The 12,037-nt window shown below is 41.2% G+C and overlaps 1 protein-coding gene across 3 annotated transcripts in view; it reads right to left on the reverse strand.

Moving 5' to 3' along the window:
• Positions 1–12,037, reverse strand: part of RTN4IP1 (reticulon 4 interacting protein 1) — a 23,321-nt gene continuing 11,284 nt past the window's right edge. For 2 of the 3 annotated variants that reach the window (XM_060237681.1, XM_060237698.1), the window contains exons 6-9: positions 10,532–10,668; positions 9,137–9,320; positions 8,917–9,009; positions 1–130 (exon numbers count right to left, since the gene is read on the reverse strand). In XM_060237681.1, the coding sequence (XP_060093664.1) occupies positions 14–130; positions 8,917–9,009; positions 9,137–9,320; positions 10,532–10,668 (531 nt within the window). In that variant the 3' untranslated portion in view covers positions 1–13. The remainder of the gene's footprint in view (positions 131–8,916; positions 9,010–9,136; positions 9,321–10,531; positions 10,669–12,037) is intronic. The other variant, XM_060237690.1, reaches the window with a different exon arrangement.

The following is a 12,037-nucleotide window of genomic DNA, read 5'->3' on the forward strand; positions in this document are numbered from 1 at the left end:
CAGAGTTGATACATTATTTTTTATTAGTTACATTGATCACTGTTTTTCCACGTGCATGTCCTTCTTCCACTTTCTGGAAAGCCTTGGGAACCTCAGCAAATGAGAAGACTTGATCAATAACTGGGTGGATCTATAGGGGGAAAAACACTTGTTATTCTGCCTGCTACACAACACAGCTCATCAATAGCAAACATTTTCAGTGACTTGGCAACTGAACTGCCTCTCAGAAGGGCTACAATTTCTCTCAGGGCCAGACTTGGCATCGCAGTGTCCATGGGTATGACCTGTGAATGCCAGCTCTAGAGAAGTTTCAGCACGTGAAAAGGCAGTAGTAGAAAATGAGAGAACTTGGTCCCACCACCATGCTAGGTGTCAGTACCCAGAGGTCTGCCTCACAGATACTGCAATGTCTAGTTTGGCACATGGTGTAACTGAATCAAGCTGCAATTTGTCAATCATGGCTTGCTTAACTGGAAAACTAGAAAATATCAGTTAGCTTCTGCCCAAATATCTGTCTTGCAAATAAATCCAGAAAACCTATGGCCTTTTCTTTTTTTTGCTGCTGCTGCTCTTTAACATAAATTCAAATTGGTTGATTGCTTTACCAAAGGTCATAGCAACATAAAATGCCCATCTGGGTGTACAAAATAGACTAAATTAAAGGACAGTATGTACAAACTACACCATGTTTATTAAGAAACTTCAACTTTGAATTTTAAAAATACAGCAAATCTCGCCACTCTATACAACCCATTTTCTAGAGTAACAAGAAATCATTTGTTTACAAAATAAAAAGTTCCATGTAAAAGCTGGCCTCTGTAAACAGTGAAATCCAAACAGCCATGACTACCAATAAATGATTTACAAATACAGAATAGTTCATTACAAATACAGAGCAATTTATTTCTTAAAGCTCGAGTAACCTGCCCCCCAATCCACTAGTGGAATATGGGTGCTATTTTGGGTTGCCACAGGAATCACAATAGCACCCACTTCAAAATTCTGGAGTAATGGCTTGATTCAAAATGTGACTTATCATGGATAAAGTCTTTCCTACACTCATTATTTTGCTGCCTTAAACAGGACAGTTTAAATGCATTTTCTTCCTGTTTTACAATCTTACTCCAACCACATTATTTTGTTGTACTAGGAATTTTTGCTGTTAGATTAAAAAGTTACCTATCTTCTAATCTGCTCACTAAAAGTTTTTAATCGTATCTGAAATCCGCCTTGAGTTCCAGTTAGAAAGGTGAGCTATTTAATGAAAACAAAGTTCCACAAAGAGCAGTGGAGCCAGCTGCCATGTATCAGCAGCAGTGAATGGGAGCAAAGGGGAAAATGGAATTTCTTCCCTGTGATTCCTCAGTGGTTTCTTAAGCAGGAGTGGACAATCTCTGGTTTATTGACCGTGATAAACCAGACTTTTTGCTTCAAACTCAGAACCAGATTTCTGCCCAAGCAACTGAGACACTAACTGCACTGAGGCCAGCAGTGTGAGAGGAGTCACAAGCACAGCTTATGCCCATCACTGTCTCCCAGACCTGAATAGTGCCAGTCAAGTCCAAAGCACATCTCTGAAATGCTGACAATACATTTGGGCTGCTCCAAGCAAGGCTCACCAAGTACAACCCTCATCACATACACATACTCGATTTTGTTTTCCAGCATATTGACTTACACAGATTGCTCTTTCAAGAGCACTTGAGCAAAAGTAGTCTACCCCCCACTCCCCCCGCTCCAAAGAATGGTTAATTTTGAACCTGTTTTTTCATATGCTTATGTCATCCCAAAATGGCCTCATAGCCATCTTAGAATTGCATTATCATCAATTACTGTTATTCTGAAAGGTCTCTATTGGTGGTGTGTAAAAAAAAAAGTATTTTTCAAGTTCTGGCATATTGAACCCAAAAAAGTCCATCTTTTCCAAAATTCCCAGATCTCAATATCAGCATGGCACAAATTTAAGAACTTTTTTTGAAAACCTGAATTTTTTCAGCTACACTTTCAGCTACCGTTGGTCCCCACAGGGTATAATAGAGAATCAATATGGGACTCAGGCGGGCTGGGTTTTTTTGAGATAGAGGCATCAAATTTGCTGGTGCCTCTCTCAAAAAAAACCCTAAGTTTGAAAAATATTGGACCATGGAGTCCAACTCTATGCCCTCCCCCAAGTAGGTGCCCCATCCTCCATTGCTTTCAACAGAGAAAGGGAAAGCTCACAGTCTCTTTAAATGCCTTTTCAGAGCTGTGCTGCTGCCACCATGGTGCAACTAAGCAAGTGAGTTCTCTCATCCAGTTGCACCATCATGGTGGGGCTCAGACAATTAGGCACAGTCTCTTCAAATGCCCGCTGCCTTCTCCAAGTGCAGCAGCAGCGCAACTCAGCAAATTAACTCAGAAGGCTTTTGGGATTTTTGTTTTGTTTTGTTTTCCCAAGAAAACCCAGATATGTTTGGGAAGCCAAAATATATCCCCAAAATATCAATAAGACATTTTTCAGGTATATTTTCAGCTCAAGTAAATCCAAATGAACACCCCTAGTGGGGAGCCACAGCTGCATACAATATTCTTGCCTTATCCATTTTATACTCAAAACACCCATGTGAGGTAAGAAAGCGAACATGTGTGACTGTCCTAAGGTTACTTAGCAAGCTTCAGTGGGAGAGTGGACATTCAAACCTGGGTTTTCCAGATCCTAGTCTGACACTATGCAATGCCAACTCGCTATCATTGTCACCATCTAATGCCACTGTCAACACTCATGGTTCTTCAAAACCAGGAAACTGTTCAAAAAGTGTTTCATTCACTAGAAATGTAGAATTCTTATTGATATTTAGACAATATAGCAGTTATGTTACCAACACTGATTCTGTAAGTTGGCCTAGAGTAGCAGGGCTCAGCACCCTAATCGTGTGGACTGAGGATGATGCTCTTGATTGAGACTTGGTTCCCAATAATTCGTATATACTTTGGGCAGGATCCAAAGGACAGCGGCAAAAGAGAACGATCCTGCCTCCACATTCCCAGTGCAACCACATGAGGTCCCAGCAATTCTACTCCAGGGAGTCAGAGAATTCCTCAAGAAGTGTGGAGAGCAAAGTTCAAGTCTACAGTGGGGAAGGAGAATCAGCAAAAATTGTATCCTTCCTTCTATTGGCAGAAATGTCTTCCATTAGTAGAAGAGCCAATGAAGTAGATGTTAAGTGGCTGGAAACTATGCTGTTCCCCGATTTGCTTACCTTATCATTGTCTGGAAGGCTGACTAATGGAAAGCAAATAGAACCCTATTATTATGTGGAGTGAAAGCATGCACACATTCTAAATATGCAAGAAGTAACTTCAACACATATATATCAAGGGTTATTCTGCATGAAAGCTATGCAGACTGGTCATCTTCTGAGCCAGCATGCCAATGAAGATCAGTTGCTGGAGTGGGGGCAAAGTAGAAGAAGGGTGTTGGCTTGATATACCGTTTGTTGGCATCCTAAAGCCATGGGATTGGTCACTGTGAACAACACAGATCTATTTTTCTTATGCCTTGGAAACAGATGCTTTGGCATACACTGCTCTAAAGACCTCCACCTTACTTCAGACCTGTCTGTTCCAGCTGAGAATATTTAGGATTAAGAATACTAGTGAACCATTATCACTGTAATGCATGCCAAGCATTCACAGCATTAGTGTATTTGTTCCCATCCATTGGATTGCTTGATCTTCTGGACTCATGTGACAAAATAAAATTGTAAAAAACATTGTTTCCCTGTGATTGGGATTGCCTCCCAATGTTCTTTGAGTAGTCCATCAGTATTGACACACAGAGACCACGAAGATTGCCATCTCCTTCAATCTTTCTTCTTTTTGCACCCATATATATTCCTATCAAACATGTCATATAATTGACATGTGCTCTATCTCATGAAAGCATATACAATAATAAATCTGCTAGCATTTACACTGTCATCATAAGCAAGTTTGACTTCAAATTTCCAGCATGAGCCCTCACACATAATATTCTGTGTAATTCACAAACTAGTGATATGTAGTTTGAGGGCTTACCTATATGGTTGGTTGTGCTGTTCTTATTCAAGGGCCCACTGCTATGCCATGCGCTTAATATGCTGCTATAATAATACACAATCGAGTCCGGTAAAAATTACAATGTGGTTCATAAAACTGACCTCTAGGGGGCATACTTTCACTAGTCTGTCAAACTCATACTTTTGAAAAACAAGTGCAGTAGCACATTTATAACAGAACCCTGAACTTAACCTGAGATCATTATAAAAGGTTGCAGGCAAAACCCACACTGGCCACATTGTTGCAGACCTCTGGTCTGATTGGATTGTTGGCTTTCAGCAATGCAGGAAAATGACATAAATGTTAAACTGATGATCGCAGCAAACTGCTGCACTGAACACTTTATCTGGCCAACTGATCCAGACTCATTGTTTGAATAAACCTGAAAAGGGCTGACCATGTCCCCAGTACAATATGTCATTCACTGTTTACTGCAATCAACCTGACTAAGACAAATACCCCATCCTGCGCACAGTCGGACAGACAGGCCACACATTCAGCAAATAGCAATGTGATAGTAACTGGAGATTAACAGGACAATGAACGTACAATCTGTTTACAACTACGCATCAGTCCCCCTGCGACCAAAGCCTTGTTTGTTCAGGGAAAAGGGATTAAAATGTACGAAGAACTGGGGAGGGAAAGGATTACACACACTAGTAGAGGATTGCTAATCTGAAAAAAACTACTGAGCTTGGTTTCCTGGTTATGTGTATTTTGCAGCTGTCAATTTTTAGCAACAATGTGATATGAATCATTTCAATTAATTTATGATAGACCTTTTAAAAGAAAGGAGCAGCAGAGAACAAGAAGGAAAGCAGGCAGGAGAGACAAAAAGCATGTACTAGGCTACGGTCACACTCACCATTAAATCCATCCCTAACCCGTCGCTATTATACCCCGCAGCTTTTTTACAACGAATTTCCTGATCAGACATCCCTCCATCCTTCAGTTCTAAGCAGCGTTAGTCCCATCACTGGTTGATCAGAGGTCTCAACTGGACCTCAGTTTTTGAGATGGCATTCCGCAGTCACGCAAGCGCAGTACTGTGGGATATCGTGCATGTTGTTGTTGTTTTTTAAAGGTGCCAGAAAAGGCGGACGATCTGTCCCCACTCCCCCAATTTAAACACCTGGCCAGGGAGGGGAAGCCCAGGAATTCTCTTTGCTGTCTCTCTGTCTGGCGGGGAGACAGCAAAGGTGGGTGATCTTCCTCCCCCCCCATTTAAACACCCCGCCATGGTGTTTAAATGGGGGGGAGCACAGCAACGCTCTTTGCTGTCTCTCTGCCTGGCGGGGAGACAGCAAAGGTGGGTCATCTTCCTCCCCCCCCCCCCATTTAAACGGGACAGGGTAAAAGCCAGAATGGGCCGGAACAGGTCGGAATGGGCATCAAACAATGCAGACTGTCACAAAAAATGAACACCCCACCAGGGTGTTTAAATGGGGGTGGGAGCACAGGAACTCTCTTTGCCGTTTCTCCGCCTGGCCGATCTGCCTCCCCCCCCATTTAGGAAAGGTCCCCTGTGCAAGCACCAGTCGTTTTCGACTCTGGGGTGACGCGGCTTTCACAAAGTTTTCACGGCAGACCTTTTACGGGGTGGTTTGCCATTGCCTTCCCCGGTCATTACAATTTCCCCCCCAGCAAGCTGGCTACATATTTTACTGACCTCAGAAGGCTGGAAGGCTGAGTCAACAATTGCTGGCACAATTATATCATTTGGAGTGGGCTCTCGCAGGGAAGTGGATGTGCGTTCAAGCATAGAAAGTACGCGTGGGAATCGTCGGAAGCATTCTTATTCCAGATTTAATGTACTATAAAAAAAGTCCACATCTCAGTCGTGGCAGTTCGGGACATGAATGAGCCAACGACCATTGCCAGATGCTGATGTTTGGACAACCGCATAAAATCCGACATGCATCTGGCTTTCATCCATGCCCATCTCATCAGTTTATGTGCATCTGACCTCGGCCCTAGTGTGCCTTTTCTGTAAAGAACACTGAGTTGGTGCAACCAAACTAATTCATCTAATGCTGCAGTTCAATGTGATGATTAGCAACAGGGATTTCATACTGTCTTTAGAATTTAGAACTATGACAAACTTTCAGAATCATAGTACAGCACATTAATAAAGATTTTTTAAAAGTGATGAACAATCCAAAGAAGCAGCAGGAGACAAAAGACTGGCTTTCCTTTGATGCAGGTTTTGAAAGAAAAATACATTTTTTGAAGTATACCTCTAAAAGATATCTTTTCTCCTTTTAAATGGTAACAAAGGAAGAAGCCTACTTTCAAACAGTAAAAACAAGTGGGGGGTTGAAGGGTTAAATACATCTCCATTCCCTACACAACCCCAAGGCAAATTGTGGAATCAGAAGCTTGCATTTTCTGGAAGAAACAGAAGCATCATCCTGATATGAGATCTGAACCAGGGATTCTCAACCACCTTCATAGCTATTATATCAAACCACCTCAAAATAGGAAAGGGAGTTGGTTATTTGTAGTTCTACATTAAGCAACATGCTCATGTATTATTACAGATGGCTGAAAATCAACTGGGTGGTGAAGGTGGGCTAGTATGGCTACTGAAAGATGTCACTAGATAGCTTCTCACAGCACGCTGGTGAAAAGGCAAGTCTGTTACAGTGCATGATATAACAAAAATATAAATAAGGCAGCATTAAAATTCCCCATGAGGTTGAATGCAATTCACCCCTTGTACAGGGGGAATATATAGAGGAACGTAGCAGCCTGGGCCACACAATCACTCAACAGGCACCCCCCAAATTTTCCTGCTAGAATACCAGCAGGAGAATAGAAAAATGACCTATTTTTCTCTCTAATACATTAATTTCTGGAATTAATGAGCAAGCCAAACTATCTTCAGAGCCAAAATTATATAGTCTCTTAAACAGTATTTCTGCATGAAGCCAATGCCACAGAGCTGCATTACAACTGGCAAAGAGAAGGCTCAACTTTCTGAGGAATCGTTTGTATGCAAACAGAAACTAAAGAATGCTTAGGGAGATGTTCCTTAATGTTAGCAGTTTGTCTTAAGTTTTATTTGACTGGTGCTGTGAAACACCAGGTAAACAAGCAGTAAGAACTACTCTCATAGCTGTCTGATTTTTATGGCTCTCCTTTTTCAGCATACTCTTTTATGCAGGAGGGCAGTTTTTTCCTTTAATGGGCATCCCTCTTCACCTCACTTTATCTAGTTCATATTTATTATTCCTCTGGGACCCAAACTGCAACTACTGCCCCTTTCCCAGACTTCTGAAGTCAGCACCAAATTTTCACTGAACCCACTGTTAGGACAAGCTTACTATGGCAGAAAAGTATGCATCTGTTTGTATCACTAAATGAAAGTGTGTGTGTGTGAAAGATATACATAGATCCCAATATGAAGTAGGGCAACAGCCAGGTTTACAATGACAAACCAATGTAAAAAGCAGAAGGATATATTGTTTTTAGAATACTGAACAGCTGCACTATTCCTGACAATATAACCAAGTTTTAGCCTGACACTATGCAGACAGTAAAATGACATTCTAAGAGATTCTTCAGTCAAGTTTGGAAACTATTTCCTGAACAACTGAAAATAAGGTTTGCAAATGGAGACAGGAAAATGTTTTCCAATAGCATAGAACCTGGGGCAAATAACCCATGTGGAAAAGACCTATAATTTGGAAATAGACCTATAGACCTTGAACTCCAGATTTAAATCAGCCTTGAATTGTATTCTTTCTGAATCCCCAAATGGGAGAAAAGCCCATGTTTTTCCCAGCACAAGATGCCCCAGAATTATATATTGATATAACAGTTCACAAACATTTGTCAGCAAGTTTGTTTGCTGGATGCCAAAGATGAACACAAAGATGGCCTGATTTAGATCGGTGTTCAAGGCCTTCAATTCTACAGAAATCTAAAGCAAATGATGAATAGCATAAAAACACAGGAAAGAAAAAATATTTTTGAGGCCAGCCCTCTGTAAACAAAGAAAGCTAAGCAAATGTGTTTATCCTCTTATAACAAAAGAAATAGGAGGTCATACACAAACATAAGAAAGAAATTTTCAAGAGTATTAGCATTCAGCTGTCCAGAGAATTACGCAGATGACTGAAAGCCACACCCTTATTTCTATTGCATACACAGAATCTTCCCAAGCACATCTGATTTCAGTATCAACATGCTAAGGCTGCCTAAGAGTCAAACCAAATGGCAATCAGAAGGATTCAGCATTCTCATTCTCTTAAAGGGCTACACAGCATTCTCTGTAGGTTCATTTGAGGGCAGCAGTTTTGCTATTATTGCCAAAAAGAAGGGGCAGAAGTCTAATAAAGGGTATTATTTCCATGTTAGCCTTTTCTCTTGCAGTAAATCCAAAAAAATATGGCATTACAATGCAGTCAGAATGAGAAGTTCAGCTTTATTTTGTGTATGTGGCAAACAAAGTTGAAGTTATTATGTATCACCTGAACAGACAAAGAGGCATAAGTGAGGACAACATGAGGATCCAAGATTATGATCTGAGGATCAGGAGAGATGGCAAATGCAACTGCCAAGTGCTGTGCTGCATTTCTCAGTGACCTAAACTGATAAATTTGAACCAGAAAACTGCAAGAACTACAAACTTTAAACCTTTTCCTGTAAACTACAAATAAACCAAAAGAACCCCAAGCACACTACCCAGAAATCCAAACACTGGAAGAAGAGAAAGCTGAACAACTTAAAATTGTTGAAAACCTAACATTTAGGTCTTAATGATAAATAAAGGGTTTGAACCAAAGCAGCTTGCACTTGATCAAAAAAACAAAGTTACGAGGCAGACATACATACCTTCCCTGCATCGACAAGAGTAGCTATTTCATCCAGGTATGGACCACTTGGTGTAAAAAATGCCCACCGGTAATGGATCCCTTTACAAAGATGCTATGGGAGACCAAACACATAAACAGTGTTATTACAGAAGAGTAGCCCCCAAAAACAGACTCCCAAACATGATTACATGAATATGACAAAGGGGAGAAAACTAAAGCACCTGGGCTTTCCAGCATACCTTCACAGCCTTTCTACCAATCGTCACTCCAGTCTGTAACATGCCATCAGCTACACCAAGTCTATCCACATTTACTAAGAAAGGTGTTACTAGAGAGATGTATGTTGCCCCTGACCACTTTTTCAGGAGCTCAGGGGCCCATTCTTCTGTAGATCCACCAATGTTATCTAGGATGAAATCAAACCTGAAGAGAGAAAAATGCAAGAAAATAATAATAAAATAAATATATTTTAAATAATCAAAGAGTGGGTCACTAAACAAGGGTGCTTTACACATAGGAACAGGCTTGCATGGTTTTCCCATGACTGGTATAACTGCTGATAAAGCAAAAGTGCAACAGGGCTTCCACCATGACAACTTTCCCACAGCTTCCCTGCTCCAGTCCCAGTCATCGAACAGCAGCCGCCCCCTTTCACAGGGCATATGCCATTTTTAAAAAGGCACTAGAAATAACATTTCCACCTTTCTCAGTTCCCACCTTTCATTTAAAAAATAGGTATCTAGCTGCTTCCACTGCAGATATATTCCTTATTTTTCTGCCACTCTATGTCAACATTCATGCATTTGCATCAGTAACATAAGCAAGAAAAAATTAGGCTAAGGCCAAGCCTGGCAAAATAATATAAATCAGTGAAAATGGATCTGAGCTCTCAGAGTCTTTATGTTCTTAAATGTAGTCATGGGGGAGAGGGAGATTTGGAGGAGTTAAATGTTCCTCCTGAGCCATTTCATATATAGAAATCCCCCTTTCCCTGAGTTGCTACTGGTCCCAGTACAGATATAAGATATACAACTTCTAGGTCATATGTAAAGAAAGGGGGCAGGGAGCCTACTTTGAGACAAAAACAGCACACAGGTGATGAAATCTAGACTTAGCCCTCTGCTTTGTTTCTTTCAGCATTCCTCTTAACATTCCCCTCTTCTGGTGTTTATATCTGCTTGCACAAGATCTTCTACAACCAATTTCTGGGCATCATAATATATAAGGAGGAAAGTGCCAGGTGCTGCATAAGATTCGTGCAGGTGGAACTGTGTTAAGTCCATTTATGTTTCCATTTGTGCCTCACTGGATCCAAGCCATGATATGAAGCATTTTTACTGCACTTATAAAAAGCAAACTAAACATATTCATTCAGAAGCATCCTAATGAGAGTAATGGGACTTACTTCCTAGTTAGCAGAGAAGAATAGCTTTGCAGCGTTCATGCAAAAGTGTTTTACACTGCTTATTCATTCAGCCATGCAATAGTTTTGTGAGACAGAGCTATTCAAAATCTAAAGTTACCAATGCAGAAGAGACAGAAATAAGGAACCTGCAGAAAGACACCCAGAGAGTTCACGGCTGACTTCAGTTTGAAGCCAAGGCTATGTAACATTCAACTGCATTCATACATACAGTGGCAAAGCTTTCAGCTGTTCTTTTACATTTCCAGCTTTATAATCAATGACACTGTCCGCTCCAAGACGCTGCACTAATTCATTGGCATCCTGAGAACAAACTGCAGTCACATGAGCGCCCCACGCTTTCATCAACTAAAGAGAAAATACAAGACCAAAAAAACTTTTTAAAAAATGTTCCTCAGATTAAAGCTTTGCTTGCTACCATTTCCTTTAATATTATCTAACTCAAGGCTGCATCCAGACCGCATCATATCCTACACTATAGCAACCACTCCCAAACTGATTGGCTTGTCCACACAGGAGAATCCAAGCATGAGTGACTGCGATAGTGCAGTGATAGCACAGTATCCACTAATGTGTGGATGCATCCCAAGTCAGATGAAGTTTATATTATCTTTGTCTGTTCATCATACACAATTTTTAATCCTGTATCACAGTGATATTCACTCAGTGGCTCCAAATCCACCAGTGGCTCTTTGGAATATCCAATGTGCTCCCTCCCATCATGTTCCATGAAAGTGGGCAAGGACCAATACTATCTCTAAGCTGTGGAGTCTAGTCAACAAAACTTCTACTTTGTGAGCTACTGGCATGAAAGTTGTGAGCTACTGCATAAATTAGTTTGCTTTGGAGCCATTTTTCCTGAGCTAAGACAAAACTGTGTGAGCTGGAGGCTAAAAAACTGTGAGCTAGCTCACACTAACTCAGCTTCGAGGGAACACTGGCAAGGACATTACCTGCTAGGGCTTATGGTTGGCAGAAGGTTCCCACCCTAAAACTGCTGCTGGAGGCCTGGAGACAGGTAAACTTCCTTGAGCTGTAGGCTCTTGTACCAAGCATAGAATAAAGGGCCTGTCTTCTCCAACAATCCACCACTTTCATCTACAGCCTCTACAATCCACCCCACCATCGCATGGAAAAGAGCAAGCTGGCCACAGTGGACAAGTGGAGATTTCCTCTTCTTCCGAAGCCAGCTTACTCCCTTCAAGGTGCTATCCAGCTCTGTATCCTGAGTGACTATGCCTCAGGCTGAAGAGACAGCAGGAGGACAGAGAGCCCTTCCCCTCACTCTGGATACACAAGGGACTCAACAGTGGTGGAGAGAGACCACCCTACATGCTCAAAGGTACTCTAAAATTAAAAAGGCTATCGTTATATATTTGGTATTCCATTATTTCTTAGATTGTTGTGTGTGTTTGGTAGGATGGTGCAAAGGGCATTTAGTAGGCATATGGCTTGTTTGATTGATAAATGTGAATAGGGATCTCCATAAGCCACAGACTATCTCTGCCCTGCCATGCCTTTTCCTTACTTTATAGGAGATGGGGGGAAATGTACACCACTTGGAACTCCTTGGACAAAGAACAGAATAAAAAATGGTAGTTACCTTGTTTTGAGGCAGTTACGGTATATATTAGACTTCCTGTGAGGAAAAGTGCTCAGACCCCCTGTCATTTTGGTTGTTCTTTTCCCGGCAGCTTTTTTAAAATTTATATCTCAC

Source organism: Heteronotia binoei, chromosome 1 (assembly GCF_032191835.1).
Source record: "Heteronotia binoei isolate CCM8104 ecotype False Entrance Well chromosome 1, APGP_CSIRO_Hbin_v1, whole genome shotgun sequence".
NCBI lineage: Eukaryota > Metazoa > Chordata > Lepidosauria > Squamata > Gekkonidae > Heteronotia > Heteronotia binoei.